The sequence below is a fragment of the Hippocampus comes genome, unplaced genomic scaffold (assembly GCF_001891065.2).
Source record: "Hippocampus comes isolate QL1 unplaced genomic scaffold, H_comes_QL1_v1.1 scaffold359, whole genome shotgun sequence".
NCBI lineage: Eukaryota > Metazoa > Chordata > Actinopteri > Syngnathiformes > Syngnathidae > Hippocampus > Hippocampus comes.
Genome location: NW_017806274.1, coordinates 296,454 through 322,154, shown reverse-complemented (window position 1 = coordinate 322,154; position 25,701 = coordinate 296,454). Strand labels below are relative to the sequence as shown.

General features: G+C 43.7%; 2 protein-coding genes and 1 non-coding gene across 9 annotated transcripts in view; 1 reads left to right on the top strand and 2 right to left on the bottom strand.

Moving 5' to 3' along the window:
• The window catches only part of rapgef4a (Rap guanine nucleotide exchange factor 4a), a 17,023-nt gene extending 14,183 nt beyond the window's left edge, over positions 1 to 2,840 (bottom strand). For 2 of the 3 annotated variants that reach the window (XR_002166561.1, XM_019857648.1), the window contains exon 1: positions 2,570 to 2,840. The gene's annotated coding sequence lies outside the window, so the exon portion shown is untranslated. Of the gene's footprint in view, positions 1 to 2,566 lie in introns of all 3 variants that reach the window. The other variant, XM_019857650.1, reaches the window with a different exon arrangement.
• Positions 2,841 to 4,408: 1,568 nt separating this feature from the next.
• On the bottom strand, positions 4,409 to 4,490 carry trnas-cga (transfer RNA serine (anticodon CGA)). The gene has a single exon. It is a non-coding gene; the product is annotated as a tRNA-Ser (tRNA).
• A 2,325-nt stretch (positions 4,491 to 6,815) lies between these two features.
• On the top strand, positions 6,816 to 25,661 carry ppp1r9ala (protein phosphatase 1 regulatory subunit 9A-like A). 5 transcript variants are annotated; one of them, XM_019857578.1, is made up of 20 exons: positions 6,819 to 7,083; positions 8,246 to 10,183; positions 14,130 to 14,262; positions 15,022 to 15,142; positions 15,408 to 15,512; positions 15,623 to 15,776; positions 16,326 to 16,484; positions 16,618 to 16,671; positions 16,857 to 17,086; positions 18,056 to 18,152; positions 18,298 to 18,412; positions 18,491 to 18,642; positions 18,867 to 19,179; positions 19,265 to 19,322; positions 19,427 to 19,498; positions 19,930 to 20,125; positions 20,727 to 20,771; positions 23,225 to 23,341; positions 24,071 to 24,259; positions 24,595 to 25,661. In XM_019857578.1, the coding sequence occupies exons 2-20, from the start codon at positions 8,387 to 8,389 to the stop codon at positions 24,751 to 24,753; spliced, it is 4,266 nt and encodes a 1,421-aa protein (XP_019713137.1). In that variant the 5' UTR covers positions 6,819 to 7,083; positions 8,246 to 8,386; the 3' UTR covers positions 24,754 to 25,661. The 5 variants fall into 5 exon arrangements, with proteins under 5 accessions (XP_019713141.1, XP_019713137.1, XP_019713139.1 ...); XM_019857580.1 differs by lacking the exon at positions 23,225 to 23,341; XM_019857579.1 differs by lacking the exon at positions 20,727 to 20,771 and having other exon boundaries at positions 6,820 to 7,083.
• The last annotated feature ends 40 nt before the right edge of the window (positions 25,662 to 25,701 follow it).

Sequence of the window (25,701 nt, the reverse complement as noted above, 5' to 3'; positions counted from 1 at the left end):
CTCTCCCTCTCGCTCTCTCTCTCGCTCTCTCTCCCTCTCTCCAAAGAAAAAAAAAGTAGCATATCGGTGCTAAGGAACAACCAGTAAATGAGTTGAGGAGCTTCATGTCGTGCTGTGCCGCCATCTTGTGGCATCTTTGTGCAAAAGGAACTACAGTGAATTGAGGTGAAGACCTTCATGTAGTGTTTTGACAGCATCTTGCGGTGTCTTGGTGCCAAGGCACTATGTCAAAATAAGTTGAGGAACTTCATTCAGTGCTTTGCCACCATTTTGTGGCCTCTTGGTGCCATGGGATTATGCTGAAGTGAGGTGAGGAGCTTCATGTAATGTTTTGCTATCATCTTGAGGCATTATGTGCAATTAGAAACCTTTTTTGGGGGGGTTGGGGTCAATTACTTACGTTTTTTTACCAAGTTTTTTTTTTTTCCAAACACAGGAAATCAGAATCAGGAAGACTATGATACAATCAACTCTAATTTTGGATTAGTTCCTGATTTTTATTGATCAATGCTTCAATTAAAATAGGCATACGTTTAAGACAAGGCGGCTTTGTAATGGTGAACGTTAATTTGGCAAAGACTGTGGACTGGATCAACAATGCACATAGCCCAAAACTCCCACTATGAAACCCTCGATATTTGTTTTTTCTTTTTGCGTGTGGTAGATCTTCAGAGAACTTTGAAACTATCCGCCTTGTTCTGGGTGTGGTGCAATTCATCTTTTGGCAATCTATTTGTATTATTTGAAGGTAATGATGGTCATTTCCTTATCTTACAGTTTTGAGTCTGGGTCGTTTGATGATGTAACAACTCCGAGCATGGAGATAAGGAAATAATACGGATACAATCGTCCCACTCTTGCCATGCACTCGGACAGACTGTGGCCTGGGATGTGACCAGCTTGGTATATCCACAACCTGCCCCATCCACTCAATCCTTTAGATATTAGATGGCACACAGTGTCCCTGTCATTTCCTGTTCATCATCTTTTCCTGCAGGCTGCTTCTATATAGACCAATGGCAGTGACACATAACACAATATCCCCCCACCCACTCCCTCGGTCACGCCCGAAGCATAAACACATGAGCAACATGTACAGCTTTAAGCGTTGTTGACACACTTAAATCACATCTAATGCAGTAATGTGGAAATTTTCGTGACATTTAAAGCAAAACATTCAAGTTTTCTCCACCCAGCCATGTGCTTCCTTACAATCCAGGCTTTCCTGTTTTAATCACGTTAGCCATTACCAGAGAAGCAAAGTGAGAAGAAAAGTGATGCACGCACTGCTCTGCTCTGTTCTGTTCGATAAAAAAAAGTCACGGGACCACTCGCGAGAAGTGGACAGAGTCTTGCTCGTGTCACAACCCTGAGTCACTGTAGAAGCATTAAGCAATGCAACACATCCAAATATGAAAATTGACATGCCAGAACCTTACTATTCATCCAATATGCACGAGTCATGGAAATAAAAAAGTTTGTTTTGTTTTTGTTTTTTGAAAAGGTGAATTTACAATAGCCTCCAAAGCTGCACACACACACACACACACACACACACACACACACACAAACTGGTTTGAGTGCAGTGCAGTGCAGTGGTTTCTCTGGCAAAGGCAGCCAACCACACATCTTACTTGACTGACAATCTAATGAGACTCAACACAATAGCTCGACAAAAAAACAACCTACACTGCATCAGAAAACTATTCCCAATATGTAGCTAATCAAGGTTAAATGGGGTGGGATCATATTCCAACATACGGTTGTTGTTTTAATCACACAATATTGTTAAATAATCAAAACTACACCGTTTTTAATACAGGGCTCACTGCTTTCCATGTGTAGTCAATGTTGTGGCTGGTAATAATTTCAATGAGACAATAGGAAGCTACTGTATACAAGGGAAAACGATTGCCGAGTAGTCTCATCGTACTTTGATCATATCGCTCTTCACAAGAATCATTCCACACTTCAAGGCCTCTGTCAATTAAATGGCTGCAACTGCCAGCACGTCACCCTGGGGAGTGGGTTGGGATGGAGTTCTTCATCAGAACCGGCAGGGATCATTTCGAGTTTGATAGCATCAGGCACGAGAAGACATTTCCCCCGTACTTTGTTCGTGAAACTGGCAGCGGTTAATAAGACCCTGTGCCAGAAAATTATTCAGGAAAAAACGTCCCCACAACAAGAGCCTAACGATGAAGTAAATTATGCAGATTTCTCGTTGGTAACGCTCCAGCGGCGAGAAATCTAACAACGGAAAATCAAAGTAAAGCTGTAAATGGTTGTCAGGGTTTATTTGACGCAGACTTTGTGGAAGACCAAAAGCTAGAAGAGAACAAAGGAAACATTGCTGGAAGAAATTCTTTTTTTTGTTTCAAACACAAATCAGCATGAAATATCAAATGAACATACAGCGTATTGCCCTGCCAAAATTGTAAAACATGGCAACAACTTCAAAATACAACAGTTCCTCACTATAGATGCCAAGTATCATTTTGAGCAAGCTCGGTTCCACAGCATGCCACAACACTGATGAGTCAAAAAGATCTCATGCGAAACCAACCTTTGCTTAGGTGATGGCAGGTTATTTCCACGCAAGACGCCACACATCCATCTGAATTCAGGCCTACAAGTGCAGCCTGAGTACAGCCTCCAATTTAATGCCCTTCGTCCCAAAGGAAATGGGCTGTCTCGCTCAGGAAACCAATTCAGAGCGGCAACACGAGTCGAATCAACAGACGCCTCATACGCAGTTTAAAGTATAAACTCGTGCATTGCACGCTATTCATGTCGTAAGAGAAGAATGAACTTGAATTCTTGTTTTGGTTGACAAGAACGCACGGTGGCGATTTGTTTGTTCTGTAAAAGCCTACTGGTGCCATCTAGTGGTCATAGCCTCAAACTGAAAAGTTGTCACAAAAGTAAATAAGATTAATTCGCCAACAAATTGCTTTATTTGCGCTATTTGTAGTTGAGTCACTTGTTTGACGTCAAACAGTAATTAGCAGAAACTGTGTATACTAAGGTTTAACGGACCAAAAATTGCATCTACTTGTCTCTCACCGTTTTTACGGCCTTTCTGTGTGGAGTTTGCATGTTGTCCCTGTGCCTGCGTGGCTTTTCTCCGGGTATTCCGATTTCCTCCCACATTCCAAAAATATGCTTGACAGGTTAATGGAACACTCTAAATAGTCACTAGGTGTGAGTATGAGCGCGAATAGGCTCCAGCGCTGGTTTTCCATCTATTTATGTTAATATAAATACTGTTCATTAGTATTTGAAAATATTGATCTATATTCGCTCCGATGTCCCACAAGAATCCTACATCCTCAAAGTTTTCTGATAGTGAGCCTAAGAGCCACAGGAAGAGGCTTTGCTGAATTGCTGATGAAGTTTAAAAAAGAATGTTTATGCTACACACGTTTTCATAAAATATATTTATGTGAGTATTTGTAGGTTGACACTTTATAGGTGCTCGATTTCGTTACTTTCCTCCAGTCTGCTGCATGGCCATCTCTGTCTGATTTCAGGAGCCAATAAACCAAATGCACTACGCCTGTCTGCCAAAAGAGTGCAGCATTCACTCTGTAAAGGATCATTTGACTTCAACATGGACAAAAAAAGGTTTGAATACAGATTTATCGTGGAGGATTTTGCTTCTTTGCTCAGCCCAGTGAATAATATAATCTATTCTTCAGTCGTGGAAGCCAAAACTGGGGCCACACTGTGAATCGCAGAGTACCCGCATCCGTGCCATGCTGCATACCACCCTGAAAGTCTGGAGACACAAGACAAGACAGTAATGTATACTGTACAATCTGTAACCCTCACAGCAATTTGGACACATCACACATTGGTGTATGCTTCCAAAAGCAGAATTTCAAGAAGTTTGATCAGTGTTTGACCACTATCTGAACAGATATCATCACCTGCTTGTTTCAAAATCCTACTCTTTCACCATTGCGTGAAAGGTTGCCATAGGAACCATCGCCTTGGCTGTGGCATGCCATGTTACCCCAAGGAGAAAGCCCACTCACTGTGTATATAAGGCCTTTCAGACCCATTGTTGCTAGGAGATGATCCCGAAAGCTTGTAATAGTAAACACAATCTAATCGAAATGATCCAATATAAATGCCATGCATGCATTTTCTTCCAAACGTGGCATTTGTATTAGATTCACCCCGCTTGGAAAGATACTACATAATGTCTTTAACTGTAAAAAATATTTTTTAAAACGCTGTCAGAAAGATAAATTGACTGTACAGATGCATTTTCAAATGGTGTGCTTAGAAAACCAAAACCGGTATAAATCATTTGACACGTTTTGAAAGTTTGGTATTTCGCTCAGGGGATCAACGGTTCAAAATTTCCATTTTCATCACTCGTGGTATGCAAAGATGAAATCGTCACGAACAGGGTTCGAACCTGTGCGGGGAAACCCCATTGGATTTCGAGTCCAACGCCTTAACCTCTCGGCCATCGTGACTTCGTTAAAACCGAGTCATTATTTCCTTTTTGGAGGCTTCAATTAAAAGCCGGAGCGTTTCATTGCAACTTTTGTATTGGATCTCATTTGAGGTGTACAATGCTGGTGCCGTACTCATGTTAAAACATTTATTTATTTACATGTCCTGTTGGAGAGGAGTTGGTCTAAAATCCAACGGAAATGTTGTTTAGAACAGCGATAAGTGACGCTGCTCAGATGTTTTCCTCTCATTCCTGACAGCTCAAGTCCCAATGGTGGCTTCAAGGGTTGAATCTACATTAAAATGGGACGGGAACAATGGCCACAGTAATCCAAAAAGACAATTCACATTGAAAACGAATGTACAGATGAGCAGTTTTAATGCGCTATATAATTCTCTCAGCCTATCAGCTATGCTTGTCTCAAATGGAATGAGAGGTCAGATAAAACCAACGGAAATGCCTCAAAATTGAGCTTTTTCCAGAGACGTCTGGCTGGCTATTCAAGAAACTCATTTACAACTTTGATGGGATGAAACCGGGTTAAAAAAAAACAAGTCCTGTTTCCACAGTCTTTTACTACTAGCAAACTCAATACAATGACAATAATACTCACTTGAAGTGAAAATGTATTTTGGGAAGAAATGTGATGAGGGATCCATATTTCATGAATTTTGCAATTAAATATGCAGATTAGATAAGACCTTGAGGGATTGAAACAGTGGACATGCCCTGTAAAAAAAAAATGGCTGCTAAATAGATCACCATCTGGTTATGCCACTTTTAGCACATGAGCCCATTATGAATGTTGTTACATAAGCCCCCTCAACAATGCTGAGCTATTTTGCTATCTTTTTACGAAAGGTTCAGATGGGACTAAATATTTCATCCAATAAATAATTTAAATTTACATTTTGATTGGCTGCTATTTTTACTAAGTAGGTTCTCAGCCACCGAAGGACCGTTGACTATCGATTAAACATGGTGGAGGTAATGTCATGGTTTGGACTTGCATGGCTGCTTCTGGAATGGGCTCATTTTTTTATGTAACTCACGGGGTTGCAGCAGAATGAAATTTGAAGTCTACAAAAACATTTCATCTGACAATTTACAGAAAAGAGCATTCAGTGTAATCAGGAGAAGCTTTATCATCAAGTCAAGTCCAACTTTGTTGTCAAATGTGCTACAGCACAGATGAAATTTTCCTCCCTCGTAAACAGACAACAGACAACAAGAGGACAGACAACATAAAATGACAAAATACTACAACACAACACATAAACCAGACAGTCGTGCCATCTTAACCGCTTTTCCTCCATTCACTTTGTTGTTTGAAGCAGTTATAGATGAAAGAGGAGCGAATCAAAGTGTCCTTTTCACCAGTGGATCAAAGATGTCATGCTGCAATGTGCACACGTCTGCTACAAGCTAAGCTTGAAAGCAACAAGGAGCCGTAGCATCCATTAACGAAAAAGAGAATTGGTTCTCTTCTCCTGTCCCGAGTAAATCGGCTTCAACATGCAACAAGACAATGACCCAAAGCACACTGCAAACACAACAAGGGACTTTAGCAGGTGAAAAAAGCAGATGGTATGAGACTGGCCAAGTCACTCACCATATTTGAACCATATTGGGCATGTCTTTCACCTTCTGAAGAGGAGACGAAAGGGAGAAACCCCCAGAAACATACAAGAACTGGAAGAGGCTGCAGTAGAGGCCTGGAAAAACATTTCAAATGAAGAATGAGACAGTCTGATCAACTCAACGGGTGGCAGGCTTGATTTCACTATTGCAAGTACAAAGGTTATAAAATGTTACTCTCCTCAGATTAATTTAATATTTTTGCTCATTTGAAAAGTGGCTTCAAACAAAATATGCTCTGTTCCGAGTTGTTTAGCACATCTTGATGTAAAAAAAGCCTGAAATAAAATTCTGAACTTTTGTCTGATCTTCATCTTTTGATCAGAAATCCATTCAACAAAAAAACAAAGGATGAGTGATTGAGCAACCCCCCCCACACACACACACACACAAGTAGGTTATCAGTCCTTTTACTTTCGAAGAGAGTCTCAGTAGGCTACTTTCTTGAAGTTACTAAAGGGGGGGGAAACTATTTTGTGAGCAAAGTTATCAAAATGGATCAGTAAGTTTACTTGCACCACAGTAGTTTAACTTTTTACACAACTATCTGTACTTGGGTACAGTACTTTCCTACTCCTCTGATGGTGGTGGGGGGGGGGGGGTCTTGTACGGACAGTTAAAAAAAAAAAGCAACTGCCCACGCCTTGTGTGGCAAGTCGTCGTGTTTCCGTAGAGAAAAGAGAGTTGGAAGGTGGACCTAAGCAGGCAGAGTACAGTCGAGTAGTAGCGGGTTCTGTCCTGGAATGCGCGCGCGCTCCCGAGGCACTCCCTTACCCCGCCAGCGTCACCACCGCCACCCCCGTGCGTACGAGCACGCGATCCCGCCGGCAGGTCTGCTGGGAGAGCGAGGAGGCAGGGCGACGTTTCGGGGAATGATGGCGCTGAGCTGGGAGAAGAAGGGACAACTTTGACACGGTTAAACGGTGACGTCGTGGGCGAGCTTTCGGCGCCTCACGCCATGAAGCGGGTCGGAGGTGAGAGTTGTTTCGGTTCGTTTGTCTTTCTACGGATTCGGTTTTGCCCTTTTTTTTTTTTTTGTGAATGTTCGTGGTGGAAACTACACACGCATGTACACGCACACTCTTCGTGACTTGTTCAATGAGCGTCGGATACATTGGCGCTGCTTTGAACGAGTGGCCCAGAAACTTACACGTCTACATTTATTACTACCATCAAAACGAGTTTGACGACTAATGGATAAAGTTGTTGCTTGCAAAGTTAGGACTTTAGCTTCTGCAGCAGATAACAATCGATTCGCACAAAGCTAACCAAAGTGACAAAAGGCTTCGCAAGTTAGCCCAAAAATGCACCGATAGTTAACGATTGCCTAATGTGACCCAATATTACGAGACGCTTTCGGGAATATTTTATTCGATTTGTCAGTAGAAAAACACATCTCGCATATTAATCGGAGAATTGTGCGCCTTCTCGGGGAGTTCGAGACATCATTTCCGCTGTTTTTTTTTTTTTTTTTTACTCACGGTATTTATCACAAGTATTTATCGATCGTCTTTTGTACTGAAGTGTCTCACAAAACCAACCAAGAACATACACAACATCAAAAAAAATGTTTTTGAACATGCTCAACGGAAGATACACAACAGAAAAATAGTAAATACAGTAATCCCTCGTTTATCGCGGTTAATGGGGACCAAAACCAGCCGCGATAAACGAAAATCCGCGAAGTAGCGACCAATTAGCATATACAGGTGAAAAAAACAAACATTTTTTAAGTCCGCAAATGGTCTGCGAGAAGCTGCAAAACAACAGCGAGTCACATACAGCAACATATACAGTACTGTACTCCATGTATATAAAAAAAATTCTGAACAATTTTTTTTTATGTTTAAAAAAAATCCGAGATGCACTGAAGCCGCGATAAACAAACCGCGAAATAGCGAGGGATCACTGTACATGATTCAAGGTGTTTATTTGTCATTCCATTTAAAAACAAAGACGACGGCAGTTTCATAAAACAGAAAAAAGTAGTCTTAACAAGACAAAAAAAAGTCACATTCCGCAAGATGTTAAACACTCAGTGATATTTTATGTACCAAAAGGTAAATTCAGAATTGGTATTTTCTCTATAAATGTTACACTGTTAAAGTACCTAACTTTATATTTCCCCCTCCTCAGATGCCCTCGCCATGTGTGTTTAGTCGAAAAAAGCTCCGGCGGACCCATGACATGGCTGTGTTGAGGTGAAGGATTAATTCACCGCCAAGTATCTTTTGAATTGAAAGTCAGGAAAGAGAAAAAAAAAAAAACCACGCCAACATGATCCAAGCAGAAAGTAAAGGAAGTGAGAGGACCCTGAGGAGCGCCTCCCCCCACAGAAATGCATACAAGTCTGACTTCCATGCTATCAAATGCTCCTTTGATGGCTCAAAATCAGAAGGTGCTGCCAAGGCATATGCAAATGGATCCAGCGACGGCCGTGAGGACTCCCGGGGGAGGCCCTTTGGTACCAGGGTTAACAAGATCAAGAACATATTCCTTCAGATGGACGGCCAGCAGCAAGAGGAGCAACAGCAAGATGTGAAAGCAGCTTTGAAGTCTGATGTCCCCCAGGTGACTCCACCAAAGCAACAAGTTCCAGTCGGCTCACATAGAGTTAACTTCAACAGCCTGACAAGCCCAGAATCTCTCAATTTAGATAAAACTCCCAAAGGGGAGGATGTGGAGATCGACAAAGTGGCTTTGGCAGAGAAGTTTTCCGTGACTAGGAAAATATTTGAGAGGGGCATCGCCGAGCAGCCTGCTGTTGACAAGCACTCACCAAACAGAGTAGTCAACCGTCTGTCTCTCGGAAGTGCGTCTGATGAGGGGAAAACCGCACGGAGAGCATCGGGATCTTCGGAGACTTTCAAACCCGAGCACTCTTCCACATCGGGAGTTAAATGTCGACCGGAAGCTGATCATGAAAAAAAGAATGTGCCTAGAGTGTCACTAAACGCAGGGCCCATGTCAAAACGGTTGGAGAATTTTATGGCTGGGCCTGACTCAGAGCATAACAACGGAGCAGCTGCCAAAGTGGGGACAATGACTGTGAAATCAGACGGTATGAGTGAACACTCACTCCACAGCCCTCCAACAAAAGGCAGCTCACACAAAGCCACTTCTGTTAAAGAAGCCGCTAACGCTTCACCTGGAGCTGATGGCGCGAACAAGACCACGTCGAATGCAACATGTGCCGTGAACGCATCCTCGGGGTCAAGTAGTGGACTTAAATCTGGATTCCCAGTGACTCACGCAGCTCACAAATCAATTTTTCCCACAACCGATGCCGCTCCCAAACGCCTGTCACCAGAGCCGACGAGCCCAGTTAGCCGTGGCTCCAAGCGACACTCATCATCCGCGGATGGACTGTGTCAGACATCTGTTGTTGGGGATAAAAGCAAGCCTTGTAATTCGGCCCCCGCATCCACCGAGAAGGCCAAAAGTAACAACAGTTCAATGAAAGGCCCGACCAGGCAAAAGACAACCGGCAAGACCTCGTCAATCGACTCCAAAGGAGCGGGCGTGGTTCGGGCTGAGCTTGTCGTGGTTCAGAACGAATCTTCGGGGAGCGAGGAAAATGAGGATGAGGATGTCGAAGACAACGTGTTTGTTACGCAAAGAGACAAATGCCTATCAGATGCTCAAATGAATAAATGTCAAGCAGAAAAACGGAATACGAACTCTCCCGATCACACCGCGGCGAGGGGCTCGGCCAAAACGAAAGCGGCGGACTCTGTCTTAGATGGCGACGGACAACGTGGAATCAAAGCGCGGCATACGGACAAAGAGGATGAGCGTGAGGACGGGGAGCTTGGGGCGCAGGGTCAAAAGATGGTCGTGAACGGAGCCCCGGTTTATGGGATCGAGAATGCAGCCTTTGTGGATGACAAGGATGTAGACCAGGTCCTCCTGGAAGAAGAAGAAGAAGAAGAGGAGGAGGAGGAAGAAGACGAAAATGAGGAGGAGGAGGAAATGTACAGGGAGTATGATGACTGTTATGAGGTCCCAGGACTGTCTGATGAAGAGGGATCGCCACCTAAGAGGAAAATCAAGTTTTCCACAGATCCCATTCTGGTAAGAACACATTTGATGTTGCTGACAGACTGCGTAATCATTGTGTGCCTAAAACATCGCTCAATTTATATTTGACACCAATAATTGTCTGAGTGGGATTTTTTTTTTTCACTTGGACTGCAATGATTAATTGAAAAAAAAAAATCAAAATGGTTTGTTTGGATAAGAAGCTTGAAGCAAAATCAAAGTTGGCGTGTGATGGCGGCAAGGTAACAGGAAAGAGGCTGTTAAAGAGAGACGCTGTCCAAAGTTTCGCATCATTTTCCTTGTCGTAAATGCAACATGTGCCACAACGGCACGACGACGATCTCCAACGTATTTTTGTTGGTCCGTTTAATATAACCTAGCATCGCAAGATAGGACATATTGCAATGCCTCCGCACGTCGTCAAGGATCAAGCCAACTGCCGTTGCACGTTCAATCGCTTTATCGAACACACGTTAAGGAAACAATCATGAGCACATTTATGCACAAGTCACTCAACACGCTACAACTATTTTTTCATTGACTTACAAATTAGAATGACTGCTCATCTGAAATTCTGACGAGTGGACTATCCAGGGAACGGGTTGGCGAGTTTTTAATTGTACCACAACTGCTTTTTCATACTTGCGTATTCACGCTCGTCGGAGAATTTATGTGCACATTTCCATTGGGTGTAATCTGTTTTGTTATTGTCACAGCACCCCCACTCCCCCCATTTATGTTTCCTAATCGGCATTTTTTATCAAACAAGGGGAAAAAGAAATAATTGTCATGCAATCCAACGCGGCTGTGAACATTTTGTTTATCCAGGCCTTAAAATGTGCTGTTATCTCTGGGTGTGGATTCTCCACTTTCTCAGTCGTCCTGGCAGGGGGTCCTGGGAGAGAGGATGAGAGGCTGACCCACTGGAGGGCACACAAACAAAAGTTTTGCAAGCAGCGACATAGTTGATCGCTTTTTTTTTTTTTTTTTTTTTTAAATCGACAACAGTTAGCTAGATTTTGAACTTCGCCCAAGCTCCAGAACGCCAGAGAACTTCGTGCAAAGGGATGTCACTGACAAAGTTTTTAAGCTGTCTTTTGCAAGCTTGATTTTTGGTTGATCATTCCTACGTCACAAAACTGACACATGCGCTCTGGAAACCCGCAGCTTGGCAGGATTATGACGACAGCAAAAAAAAAAAAAAAAAAGTTAGTGAAAGGAAAATGTTGGTTACTGCACATCTTTTGTCGTCAGGGGCCGTTTGATTTGTGACTACTTATGGAGATGGATCCATTTTGAGGTCTACCCATGCGAGTCTGACAAGTTGCCCCAAGTTGCATTGAACATAACATTGTTTACCCGGTCTCGTTCCCTCGGGCCAGGTTCACAAGTTGGGAAAGGAAAAAGTGAGCAAATTCGTGCTCGTGCAAGCCTGTGAAGCTGAGCAAGCCCACTCACTGGCAGGAAGGAGTTGCGTTCTGGTTGTGTCCCAAAGCAGGATTAGGTCCCAGCGTAACCCAAGTCCTCTTACCAGTCAAAGAAAGAATTGTTTTGTGAACGGATGGGATTAGTAGTAATTTACGTGCGGTGTATTTTTAAGATATCCGAAAATGATACCCACCGTCGAGGCAAAAGTTTATCGGTCACTTATGAATCAGAGAAATCAACATGTCAATGTCATGTCAAACCTGTCGACATTTTTTTCTGTATCGTACAAACATTCTGTTTGATCGGGAAAAATAATGTGCTGAATTTCTCCCCGCGTTAAATCTGGGGTTCAAAGTTCGCCCGTATTGCAAGAGAGCTTCTCAGAGCGGAACGTATTTGTTTAGTGTAGCGGTTTGTACGCGACTGCAGTTTTTGCGGCCTGACTTTGAAAAACCGTCCCCAAGTTATTGATTGATTAACGCAGTCAGCAGCACAGGGGATAAAGACTGAAGCGTTATGGCAGCACGCGGCTATTCGTATTGGCCCGCTGGGATTTTATATGCTCTTTTGCGTGTGTACTCGAGGTATTGTCGGGTATGAGGAAACGGTTATTCATCAAAGTCTCTTAGGTAAGGTTTTAGGGATTCATTGCATCCAAATTTGAGCGGACCTGTTTGATGTTTTGATGAGAGACAAATATGAGCGTCTTACACGTGAACTCCGGCAAACTCTTTGAGACAAAAGCTGATTATAAGCAAACCCGTTGAGCCTGCTCAAGTTGACAATTCTTTTGAAAATGTGACCCTGTGATGGCGCGCTGGTCTTTTTGTTTTCCACCTTTTCGCGCTTTACCTCGAGCATCAATTAACCAAGAGTATGGAGTGTACTTTTTTTTTTTCCCTTAATTATGCTGTGTTCCGCACCGGGCTGCCACGTCTGGGTTATAGCGTGAGCTCTTACAGCTGACGGGACTTTGATAAGTTGTGTTCTGCTTCGATGAGCGGCTTCTCCGCCCCGTGGTCAGCCCACCTATTTTTCTCTCGTTTGCTTTCTGTGAGGCAAAGATGGGCGGCGGTTATAATTTTAGGGTACGGTTTTGTGCGTGCATCCGCATTTGAGGTGACGACAAATGGCTGGCAGTTGTGGCACCCTGCTGGGTGGAGTTTTGGAAGAAATGCAGAGGTAGCCTGACTGTCTCATGACCCCTATTTGAACTTTATTTGGGTGACAAAGAAATGTATTAGAATCCACCGCTCTGCTGCTTCATGCTGTAAGGTGAAAACTAGTCGAGGCTGATCGTTCAAGTCTTGGCAAGCCAATGAAGATATCAGGTCAGAGAGTTTTTTTTTTTTTTGCATGATTATGTCAAGTTGTCATGCTACTTTTTAAATTAAGTTAACCACACTCATAAATTTGGTGGATGACAATGCGGTCAATACAAAATTGTTTTTTTTTTTTTTTTTTTTTGTGGTTAAGGTTTTGATCTCATCACTCACAGTTGATTTTAATATCAATAGAAAACGGTGGCAGGCCTCAGTGCTTAGTGAAGGGATCAATGATGAGCCATGAGGACATCGGTGTGAAGGGCTAAGCGAAAAGCTGACCTCTGTCCGTTACCAATATGACCTTTCGCCAGAGGTTTCTTCAGCATCTTGAATTCAATGCTCGTTTTAATAACTTGAATCCAGGGCCACTACTTGACCGCCAGACGATCCGAAGTTCACTGACACAAGATTTCAGTTCCATACATAAATACAATCAAGCCAACGCATTTTTTCCCCAATATTTCATCTTCAATATTTTGAATTTTAGCCATTTCAATTGATCAATCGATCTTTTTCCTGGGTTGCTTATTTATTGTATTATTTGTTATTTTTTTTGTGCCCGTCAGGTAGAATCCTCCCAGAAGGAATGACTTTAACATGATATAAAGCCCAGATAACGTCAAATGTTCCGTTAACTTTTATACACCCCCCCCCCGCCCCCCCGCAAAATATTAACAACACAGAATTGCTATCGAATTTCTAAATCAACACATCTGATTGCTATAATATCGAAGCTAGTGTGCAGCACTTGCCCATTTGGATGGAGAGTGTGGAATATTCCCCCCCCCCTGACTACTCACTTTTTCTTTTTGGGATAAGACAGCGCTAACACTTGTCTTGGAGAATTGATTCCCTACGATATCCGCTTCTTAGCTCGCCCCAGCTGTGTCCTACTTTCTCCCCTTTGCGAGCGTTCTGCCATACTGCGGAGTGTGTAGACTTATAATTCTAACCACCAAAAAAAAAAAAAAAGCCGAAGGGGCCCTGTCGGAGCTTTACGGGGGCCTGGCTGAAAGGCACAGCGCTTATTAGAAACTATGATCAGATTCATTTCATGCTTATCTTTGGAATGCGCGGAGCCCTCTGCTCTAGAGATGGCGACTTTTCATAGCCGTGATAAGATTTGCACACGCACACGTCATCACGTGCGCATTGTGAAAACGTCTCCAAGATCGGGCGGCCGTTTCGTGTCATTTGTAAGCGGCGTATGTGTTGCCCCCTCGCAGGTCTTCAGTACCTTCTCCAATGAGGAATACGATCGGCGCAATGATGACGTGGACCCCGTTTCGGCGTCTGCTGAATATGAGCTGGAGAAGCGAGTGGAGAAGATGGATGTCTTCCCGGTGGAAATTGAGAAAGGTGATCGCAGTGACACCGAAGCAAATTGGCTTTGAGTCATCGACGACGAGGCCATTTCAGGAGTAGTTTTTACTTGAAGCTGCTCAGCGAAGCTCGGGGTGGAAACTTTCCATTTTTGAGCTAAAATGTTGCCAGATCCATCAAATTCCATTTTCCAAACACACCGTATTTTCCACACTAAAAGGCGCACTGGATTATGGGGCGCACCTTCAACGAATGGCCTATTTTGTCCTTTTTTTTCATACATTGGGCGCACCGCATTATAAGACGCAATCTACAATGCATCCACTAGATGGAGCTACGCTCAAGGAAACGCCAACAGAACGATCAGATGTTAGTAAAATGTATTTCACAAAGCAGCGACACGGTTCACTTAACCAACAGCAAGTTATCACATTGACTCGTTAACGTTGAACTCTCTTGCCGCTGCTCTATTTTCGTGTTCAATCGATCGCCTTAAGTTTGAACTCTGCGTTGTCGGCATGTCTCGAGCAAGGAGCCATTTTGGGAGTCGAAATATTACCGTAATGACCGTACACAAGGCGCATCGAATTTTAAGGCGCGCTGTGAGCGTTTAAGAAAATGGAAGGCTATTAGGTGCGCCTTTTTGTGTGCGGAAAATACGGTAATCATCATCGCAGAGTGCGAATGCTTCTCATCGTGTCGAAGCTTTGTGCATTTAAAATTAGGCCTACCTGCATGCGGGACTTCGTACGCAACCTTTTTTCAACAAAACTTTTGCGATTTGTTTGCGTCTAGGGGACAACGGCCTCGGCATCAGCATCATCGGAATGGGAGTGGGAGCTGACCAGGGACTGGAGAAGCTCGGCATTTTCGTAAAAACCATAACAGAGCAGGGAGCAGCTGAGAAAGATGGACGGTGGGTCAAAATGTTCACGTTGTGTCTCCAGCATCATGCTTGGATGACCTCACAGCTCAGTTATTACTTTTAAGTCGGGGCCTTGAGACCCATAAAACACAAATAACCACTTCTATTTATAGCCTCTCAAGGAAGCAAACAAAAATAATCTCACTTCCTGTGTTTCCTGGGCCTTTTCGTACTGTGCATGCTCATAATTGTTTTGAGCGCGGTTCCTCTCTTTGCTGCGCAAGCATATTTTCATTGCCCGTCTTTTCTGTTTTAGGATTCAGGTGAATGACCAGATCGTGGAGGTGGATGGCGTCAGTCTGGTGGGTGTCACCCAACTGTTTGCGGCAACAGTTCTCAAGAACACCAAAGGCACCGTGAGGTTAGCCCCCCCCCCCCGTCCGGCCTATGTTCCAAATCTACCGATTCCGTGTGGAACGAAACAATGACGTGGAAGGTATCTTCACGATATTACCACCTTGTCGCAACCAGGTTTCTGATTGGTCGGGAAAAGCCGGGGACACAGAGCGAGGTGGCCCGCCTCATCAGTGAGACACTCGAGCAGGAGCGGAACCACCATCACCAAGAGCAGCAGCAGCAGCGGCAGCATCACCTGGATGATCCTTATGAACATTCCACAGAGGAGGTGAGTCAGCTCGTCGGAATCCGTAGAAAGCCGATTTCATCCGTATTCCTCCTGCGAAATCCAGTCACTTTGTGGCGAATGAGGAAAGGAGCAGCTGCGTAAGCGCAAGCCCGGTTTTCAAGGTGTTCACTCAGCTGCCGACCGTCTGCCCAACTTGTGGAATGTTTGCTTTCTGGGGATCAGGCAAGCACAAGGCATCGACCTTTATAAGTGCAACTCCGGTCATTTGTACTGGTTGATCAATGAATGCAGCATAATGTTGAGGGGGGGGAAAAAAAAAACACGTTTCATGCTCAACGTGTGACAGAAAAGTGTTTCGTCGATGCGGTTGAGACTATGGACTTGCTGCAAACGTGCAACGGAGCTCCGGGTAAGCCTTCTGTGTGCCACCCTGCCGATGTTTGGATATCGTTCCAGAATTTACTTCCGGACTGTGGTGAACTGTGCCGCTGGGAGTGTTGTTGACACATGCAGAGCATGTTCCCCGGAGGCCCGTAGGGTGTGTTCTTGTTTGCCGTGTGTGATGCCATGCGTGATCTCGTATTTCAGGAGGAGCGCTTTGAGGACGACGACGCAGTGAATGAGAGGATTCTCGGCTCCAATTTTTCTCCGGGGCGTAAAGTCGAGGTATTTGAGCTGCCCGATTCCGAGGCTTTGTTTATGCCGACTAATATGGACAGCTCTCAGATGGCCTTCAAATTTAAAGAGGTACACCTTACCCACATTTCTACCGGAATGTTATTCCAAATGAAGATCAACATTTGTTTGTTTGTTTTTTTTTCGCCGTTCAATGATTGCATATCCTAATCATCGCGTCCAATGTAATTCTCTGCTCCCATAGCTGCAGCTTAAACACAGCATTGCAGCAGCCGAAATTAATCAACTGAAGGAAAAGGTAAACAAGTCAAATCAAGAAGCACTGGTTGACACTCTGGACTGAAAACGAGTAGTTTGGCATTCTTTTGTTGCAGCGTTGTACGCTAATACGTAGCATGATTGACAAAAAAAAAAAAAAATGAAATATTGGTCATGAAAGAATGCGTCGCTTTTAAGTAACACATTCGTATGTTGTCCGCACAGCTTCGGGAATCCGAAGAGGACAAATCGCTGTGGGAAGCCAGAGAGTCTGCGCTGGAGCAAAAGTTTGAGGACAGCACTGAGAAAATCCTCAAGTTGGAAAGTTATTGGCTGGAAACTCAGGCTCTGTGCAAGACAATCAACGAGCAGCTCGCGGAAACCCAAACCCAGTATGAGACGTTGGACAAGAAGTACAACAAAGCCAAGAAGCTTCTCAAAGACTATCAGCAGAAGTGAGTTCGTGTTGAGATGTCCCACGGGTTGGCTTGTTCTTTTCTTTTTTTTTTTTTTTTTTTTTTGACATTTGGAAAAGACAAACCCAACATCTTGAAGCGACGGAATTTCTCATTTCTCGTTGATTGACCTGCAAGTGGTTTTGTATGGCCAATTAGTTTCTGGCTGCGTCGAAAAAAATGAATGACCCTCCCCAAACACTCATCTTACTTTTGTCATCTGGAGGAAACTGGACTTCAGTGATTTATGATTCACAAATCATTAAAGCTATAAGGCTAGTTATCCTCATACTTAAAACAGTTGAGCCCTTTTTTTTTTTTTGCAAACCAACAATGCAGCAGTGAAGCATTTCAAACCCCATCAGGAGATGATGTCCTTTTCCGCTTTTCACTTTGCAGTCAGATTTTTCTGGGGAGTCAAACGACTCGCGGTATTTGTTTCCACATCGTTTCTGCCATTTCTCCTTTTCATTTGACAGAAATTAAATCATCTGCCGGTAGCGTTTGATCCATTTCACGAGCCGCTTTATCCTCACGAGGGTCGTAGACGTGCTGGATTTTATTTCCAAAAAATTTGTTTGTGCAAATGAAGGCCTCGCCTTTAGTAAAATCCAATGATTTCTTTTTTTTATATATTCAGAAAGATTGTGCTGGAAAAAAAATCTGCAGTATAGGGAACTGCAATGTAGCGACGGACCAACATATGCACACATTTTTCAGAAATAGAAAGCAAAGCTCGGTCGGCATGATGACTTTTTTGATTTTATATATATATATATATATATATATATATATAGAATTTTTTTTTGCGTGAAGTGACTTGTTTCTGAAGGAAACTTGTGCGCAATAGAAATAGTTTTTTCCTCGTTCACCCACTGTATGTATCGCTCACACATATTTCCGCTTTGTGACGTTGAATTCAACGCGACACTTTTCGAAATTTCATTTTAACTGCGTCGTCTTCTTCAGAGAAATCGACTTTGTGAAGAAAGAGGAAGAGCTGAAGAAGAGTATCGATGAAAAAGAAAAGTTGTACAAAGAAAAGCTGGAGAGCTTGCAGAATAGGGTAAGAAATTACACACACACACACACACACACACACACACACACACACACACACACACACACACACAAGCTTGAAAACATGTTTACGCAGTACATGAAACCGACTAGCTAAATTTATATTCATACTTGGTGGCGTTTGTCTCCAGATAGTTGTCCTGGAGTCTGGAGGAACTTCGGGCGTAGATCTCCAGAACTCAGCCGAAGATCGCCTCAGCTTCCAAGCCGCAGTCCCGGATAACAAATCGGTGGACTCACTCGCAGGTACAAGGGGTAACTGGAATACGGTGACATTTCAGAATGGATTCCATTCAAAGAATAAGAAGTTTCATTCTTCCGCAGAGGAAGACTGGCACGAGCTGGTCCCCGAGACGGAGCTGTTGGACACCAGTGCGCACAAAGCGAAAGGCCTGCTGGCCCAGAAGGCCAAACGTCAGCGTCCCTCTCGAAGCAAACTGAAGGAGAGTCTCGCCGTTTCCCCGAGCCGCTCACAGGTGGGCCACGAGTACCCTCGGTCATGTCCGAATGCGACCTGAGCACAATGCGATCTCGACATTTTTATGAGGGAGCGAATGAAATCCTTCAAACGGGTTCAATTGAAAGTTTGGCGAGAATATGCACCTCCTGTTCTTTACAAGAATCTGTCCGTCGATCCAAAGATTTATATCTGCTCTTCCTTGCATTGTGCTTGCAACATAACCCGACATTGTCCCGACAGGAAACGGAGGAGGAAGATGACTGGGAGGAGCAGGAACCTACCCGAAGAAGCTCCATCCAGGAGAGCTTGTCGCTGCCGGTGCCCGTCTTCTATCCCGAGAACGAACACACGGATGAGACAAAAGAGGAGCCCAAGGCCAAGGCTGAGCTCTCCAACAGCCCGTCTTTATCGCCATCGCACGGGGGCAGTATTGAAAGCAGCGGGGGTCTTTCTTTGTCCCCTCAAAACGACATCACGGCGCCAGTAACCCCTTCTGGAAGCATGCAAAATGTCAAAAAGAGAGAGTCCAAAGTCAAGGAAAAAGTGCTCAAAGGTATGAAGGACAGCAAAAGGTTTGTGTCGCTATGTTGCTGGTTGACGTGGGAATTTATTTTATTGTATTTTTTTTTTCTTGGCAGATGAATTAAATGAACCCTCATCGGCTACAAAACCCAAAAGACGATTTCCTGACTTTGGGTATGTTTTCCTACAATTCCTCAACATTTATGTGACAATCATCGTCCACACTCTGCATTTCCTAATCCAAAATCTAATTGGTCAATGGCGTCCGTGCGTGCCAGGGGCCTGCGGAAGTCGGGCGGCAAAGGAAGAAAACACGACAAGGAGGCGATGAGAATGTCTCTGGACAGCAGGTATTCATTCTTTCTGACATCATCGCATGTTTAATCCCATTCCAGAAGAGACATTTTATGATACTTCCACCCGTCCGAATGACATCACGGAATGTAAATCGGGACACCAGAGGCTCATTCTGTGACAAAAGGAAGCATCTCACTCTTTGTTCCCGGTGCAGAATGTAAATATTTAGCTCTCAAGAAAAGGAACAACCTGACTGACATTTTCCTACAGAGGGGCAATTTCATTTCTATATTCTTCAACGTTGGGGAGACATTTTCGGTACAGATTCAGTCAACGTGCATTCGGAGAGTAACACCTCATGAAACTGCGGATGGTGTTTAAAATCAGCGCCAGTTTCCATCGTTCTGGTCCAGCATATGATATTGATGAATGTTTGTCGGGGAACCCTTCTCTCATCTCTCATCCCCCCCCCGCTTATGTGTAGGGGGTCGGCAGAGTTACTGGAAGAATCCGGCGGGAACCTGTCGCCTGCAGATTCCTTGACCTCCATCCCAACCTGTATGCCCTTCTCTTGGTTCGGAGACAAAGAGAAAGACCGAGACAGGGAGCCGTCTTCCTCCAGCAGCAGCTTGCCCTACTACGCTGACGGCACCGAGCCGAGCCAGGATCGCAAGAACAAGGTATTGAGCTTTGATTCTCACACCACCACCACCACCACCACCACCCCCCCCTCCCCCAAAGCGCAGTATTTGTACCCATCGCAGAGTTAATGCGGCGGACTATTTTCTCATGTCGTGAATTTCAACTTAACAAAACAGCAGCCAAGCCAAAATCTTGATCCCTTTTCCGGTTTCAAACACACCACCGTCATCGTGAAGGGCAATACGAGTACGCACTTCCAAAACATCTGCTCTTACCGACCCGGTATCCAAATAACGCTGCATTATGCAAAAGCTACTAAAAGTGGATCCACATGTTGGCCATCGCGGAGAGCTTAGCAGGGGAAAAAAAAAACGGGGTGACTTTTCACTCAGTTGCAAAAGGGGAACGCTTCAAACGGCTTGAGTCAAATTACTGGCCGTCTTTCTCGCTGTCTCTCGCACATCACGCTCACTCGCTCATAAATTCACACACACAAACACACACACACACACACACACACACAGTACGCTTTGACAAGTGTTTCCGTCACATTTTTCATGAAACCAAGGCGAGCTCTGTAACAGCAAGTTTCATCCATTTACACGTCTGACTGAACCAACCATGTTTTCCTTCAAACAGACAAATCTCTCCTGGTCGTCTTTATTCAGTCGCTCATTAGATTTGGTACAGTATGCCCCACCCCCCCTACACTTTTTTTTTTTTCGACTCATTAGAGCGCGACTAACAAATCTAGTGCTGACTTTCCTTGACCTCGCCGACTGTATTACTACTTTCCTAGTCATGGGTATGTGGTAGTGTGACGGCAATTGTTGAATTTCAAGATTTGCTCCAGCCCCCCCACCCCCAAAAAAGATTCTGGGTCTTGCTTGCAGTGGAGGCAGCTCACAGTTTTTTTTGTTTTGTTTTGGATTTTTTTGGAGGGGTGACAAAATAGTTCAATATCTGTTCCAAGAAACTCAACCTAACATTACCCCATACCTGAGTCAATATCACCATCGAGTGCCTTTGAGACTTCCACATTCATAGCTTAAAAAAAAACCACGGTTGAGGTTTTTCTTTGGATTTCCTCTTGGTTGTATTCAGTACTGTAGTATGTTTTAACGTTAGAAACGCCTGTGAAGTAATTCTCACGCCCATTTTTTTTTTTTTTTAAGAATTAAAATTAAGTTAACTGCAAGCAGACTGTCCATACAAACAGCGACATGCGCGTGCTTTTAAACATTTTTGGCTAATGTTAGCATTTAGAATAACCAAAAGGTTTTGTAATCAGCTGATTTTGCTCTACGGCAGAGTGGAGGAAAATGATGAAGCACAAGTGTAAAAATGTATTCCTCATGCAATTAGACAGTGAGGGTTTTTGTTTTTTTTTTTTTACCCCACAATGACAAGGGTGGACCACCAGAATGACGTACATAAGATAAGATAAGATAAGATAAGATAAGAAAACCTTTATTAGTCTCGCAATGGAGAAATTCCCAATTCACAGCAGCAAAGTTATGAAAGGAAGAAGTAGAACAGCAAAATATAGGAGCTGCTGGAAAGACAGCCACTCTCGCGGCGCCATTTTGAAGTCAAAATAAAAACAACACAACACATAGGACACAAGACAGTCGTGCAATCTTCACCACTTTTCTGCATACACTTTGTTGTCTGAAGCAGTTATAGATGAAAGAGGAGAGGATCAAAGTGTCCTTTCACCGGTGGATCAGAGACGTCATGCTGAAAATGTGCACACGTCTGCTACAAGCTAAGTTTTGAAAGCAAACACGAAGCTGTAGCGTCCATTGACGAAAAGTGTTTTATAGTTCACTTCTCCTGTCCCACGTAATCCGCTTCAAACTCCAAGCCGCGACTCCCAGTTCCAAATCCGCATCGGCGCTCCGGGCTAACGCTCCTTTCTTCTCATTGTCGGCTCATCCAATAATGTGACGGCAATCGTTGCATTTCAAGATTTGCTCCAGTCCCCCCACCCCCAAAAAAGATTCTGGGCCTTGCTTGCAGTGGAGGCAGCTCAGTTTTTTTTTTGTTTTGTTTTGGATTTTTTTGGAGGGGTGACAAAATAGTTCAATATCTGTTCCAAGAAACTCAACCTAACATTACCCCATACCTGAGTCAATATCACCATCGAGTGCCTTTGAGACTTCCACATTCATAGCTTAAAAAAAAACCGTTGAGGTTTTTCTTTGGATTTCCTCTTGGTTGTATTCAGTACTGTAGTATGTTTTAACGTTAGAAACGCCTGTGAAGTAATTCTCACGCCCATTTTTTTTTTTTTTTTTTTAAGAATTAAAATTAAGTTAACTGCAAGCAGACTGTCCATACAAACAGCGACATGCGCGTGCTTTTAAACATTTTTGGCTAATGTTAGCATTTAGAATAACCGAAAGGTTTTGTAATCAGCTGATTTTGCTCTACGGCAGAGTGGAGGAAAATGATGAAGCACAAGTGTAAAAATGTATTCCTCATGCAATTAGACAGTGAGGGTTTTTGTTTTTTTTTTTTTTACCCCACAATGACAAGGGTGGACCACCAAAATGACGTACATCCAATAAAAAAAAAATAACATAAATAAAATGAAGTGTCTGGCCGCTTGTAATAAGATCTCAAGAGTTTTATTAGTGTCATGACGACGGCGGTTCCGAGAAGGACGCCAAAGGCACTTGAATGATATTGACCCCACTTGTATTTGGTCTCTTAGACATAGTTTAGAAGTTGACGTAGTTTTGGTGGCAGAGCAATTTCTAGAACTTAACCTGAACTCGATTCATGTAGCTGAAAAATGATTGAGTGCTGAGTAGGGCTGAACGGTTTTTGGAAGAAAAATAAATAAATCTGTGAAATGCGATACACTCATCTGTATCACAAGAAAAGATATCCATTTGATTATACATCAAGCTTTTGCTCTAATAGGTGAGACTTATGTTAAAATAAAGGCAAGCGGTTCAGCCCTAGGACTGAGTGACCCGTCTTGCCTCCACGCTCCAATCTTGTCGCCATGATGATGATGATGAAGTCGTCGCACTGTGCTTTCCGCCCATAGCTTTGAGCCGGCGTACGAACTGTTGATGTGTTTTGTGTTGTAAATGCGTTCCTTTGTTCTCCGCTTGTCCCACCAGAGTTTGTCAGTCATAGATGATTGTAACCCCGCCGGTCCCGCTTCAGACATCTCTGGGTTAGTCACTGAACCCAATCTGTCTGGGCGCTCACACACTTTAATCTTCTCTTCCAGCGAGGTGAGTGCTATCCTTGTTGCGCGGTCACAAAAGCTGTGTGGGACGCCTTGATGGGGGCTGAAAGGGGACACTGGCAAAGCATGCTCTTTCGGGCCCCTCCCCCCACACAGCTGGCATTAAACCCTGAATAGAGAGGAAATAGAAGAGAACTCTGTGTGTGTGTGTGTGTGTGTGTGTGTGTGTGTGTGTCTCAAAGCCGTTTTGTTTGGCTAATGCAAGTGTCAACCTAGCTTTTGTTGTGTGCCATGAACTAGCGCTTCACGTTCTGTTCTTTTTGACATTGCTGGACCACGGGACAATGTGACTGCTTGGCTGACTGCTTACTGGTGTTTAAGCATCTCTTTGTTCTGGTGGACCCCCCCCCCCCAAAAAAAAAAACAAAAAAAAAAACAGTCACGTTAACTGCGTCTTTGAATGTCAGTGCGATCTCACTGTCGTTAGCACACGAGTAGGTCAGCTAGCTAGCATGGAGCATGTAGTCTTAGGAGCATGTGTGGTGGTTTTGTTTTGTGGCACTCGTCTTCTACCGTTTCGAAACCAAATTCTATCTTGGTTTCAACTGGCATCCTTTTTTTTTTTTTTGCACCTCATGCATGACATCGGCACTCATCCCACCCTCCTGGAATCACACATCACACTCATGGAAGGATTCCAGAACTTCCTGTCGAGCACTCAACTTCGATGTGATTTGATTTAAATCTGACCAAATTACCTTTTGTCTCTTTGTAGACTCTGGATGATGAGCCAGTGGCCGCGGGGAAGGAATATCAGTGGCAAAACCGTCCCGTCGCTGACTGGACCGGTCAACAGGTGTGTCACTGGTTAATGGGCATGAACATGGACCAGTACACGGCTGAATTTACCGCCAAGGGAGTCGACGGGCAGCAACTTCTGCAGCTGGACAGCGACAAGTTAAAGGTGCAAATTCCTGAATCCGAATATTGTCGTGAGGGGAGCATGCAACCGTGCTAGGGCTTCATCAGCCATTGCCTTGCTCGACACTGCCATCTTGCGGCCGTTTGGGTTCCCTGCCTTGCTTAAGTCATATTTTGCATTATTTGTGATATTTAATTATTATTTAAAAAAAAGAGGCCTGACCCATCCGTACCTTTAAAAAAAATCAAACATGGCCCTCGAACACAAACGTTTACCCACCCCTGAGATGAATGATCTACCAATCGTTCTTTTTATCTACTCATGTAATTTTTGCCTTGGCACCAAACCGCAAGTTCATCCGATTCCGATTCCTTCAGGCGCTCGGGGTGTCCAGTCAGAGCGACCGTTCCACCATCAAGAAAAAGCTGAAGGAAATGCGCAAGGCCCAGGAGAAGCTGGAAAAGCAGCGAGAGAAACGAGAGAAGGAGATCCGCCGAAGTGGACGGCTACCCATCAATACCGACTCGGTCTGCTGAAACCAGTCCAGGCAGCTCCCAAGAAAAAGATGTTGATGATGTCGTCTCACACCGTCAAGTGCCCACGCTGAGCGGACAACGGTGCCACTTATGATTTTTTAAATTTTTTTTCATACTTCAGCGCCTGATCTTCCTGTAGCATTATAACACTAACTCAAAATCTTTTTTTTTTTTTTTTAAATCATAAAACCTCAACGTTGTGCGTGTGTGGCAAGAAAGCCTCCAAACTTTTTTTTTTAACCACTATAAAGCTACGAGTGATCATTATAAAGTATGATATCATGCACATTTTTTTTTTATGGAAGTCCAACGTGTAGTGCTATTTTTTTGCGAGTATAACGTTGCTGTTTTATGTACAACGCTTTGTATTGTACAGTGAAGTCGAAAAGCACTATTTTGTCTTTGAGGCTTCCATGAATGACAAGATTTTAAATGTATAAAATCCGTTTGATACATGCGCCAATATCTGCATTTACTTTTTCACTGAAATATACTAGTTCGTTTTTATAGTATCTCATGTTTTCTACTAAGTAGAATAGTTAGGCCGGGTCCCTCGATGTGTAAATGTTGAGTTGGGCTTATAAAGGTTCATGGAAAAAAACAAAATTTGAAAAAAATGCGATCAAGGTCCGCTGGACGGTAAACACGTACCTAGGATAAGGACTGTCGGAATGATGACTGTTCCTCACCCAACTTTTCATTTTTCGGAATCGGAGAAACTCTTCTTGGTACAAACACAATCAATAAAACACATTTCAAACAGTATTGTTTCCTGATTTGCCTCGGCGAGATCGCGATTAACAATCGTAAACTACCAAGGGCCCCTAAACTCCCGAAGCAGCTCATCGTGGAAAGTGTCCTTTGTCATTCAGAATGTACTGCCAAATGACGCTCTCTGTACAGTAGTTCAAAAAACAAAATAAAGTCAAGAATTTGAGTGCCTCTGCG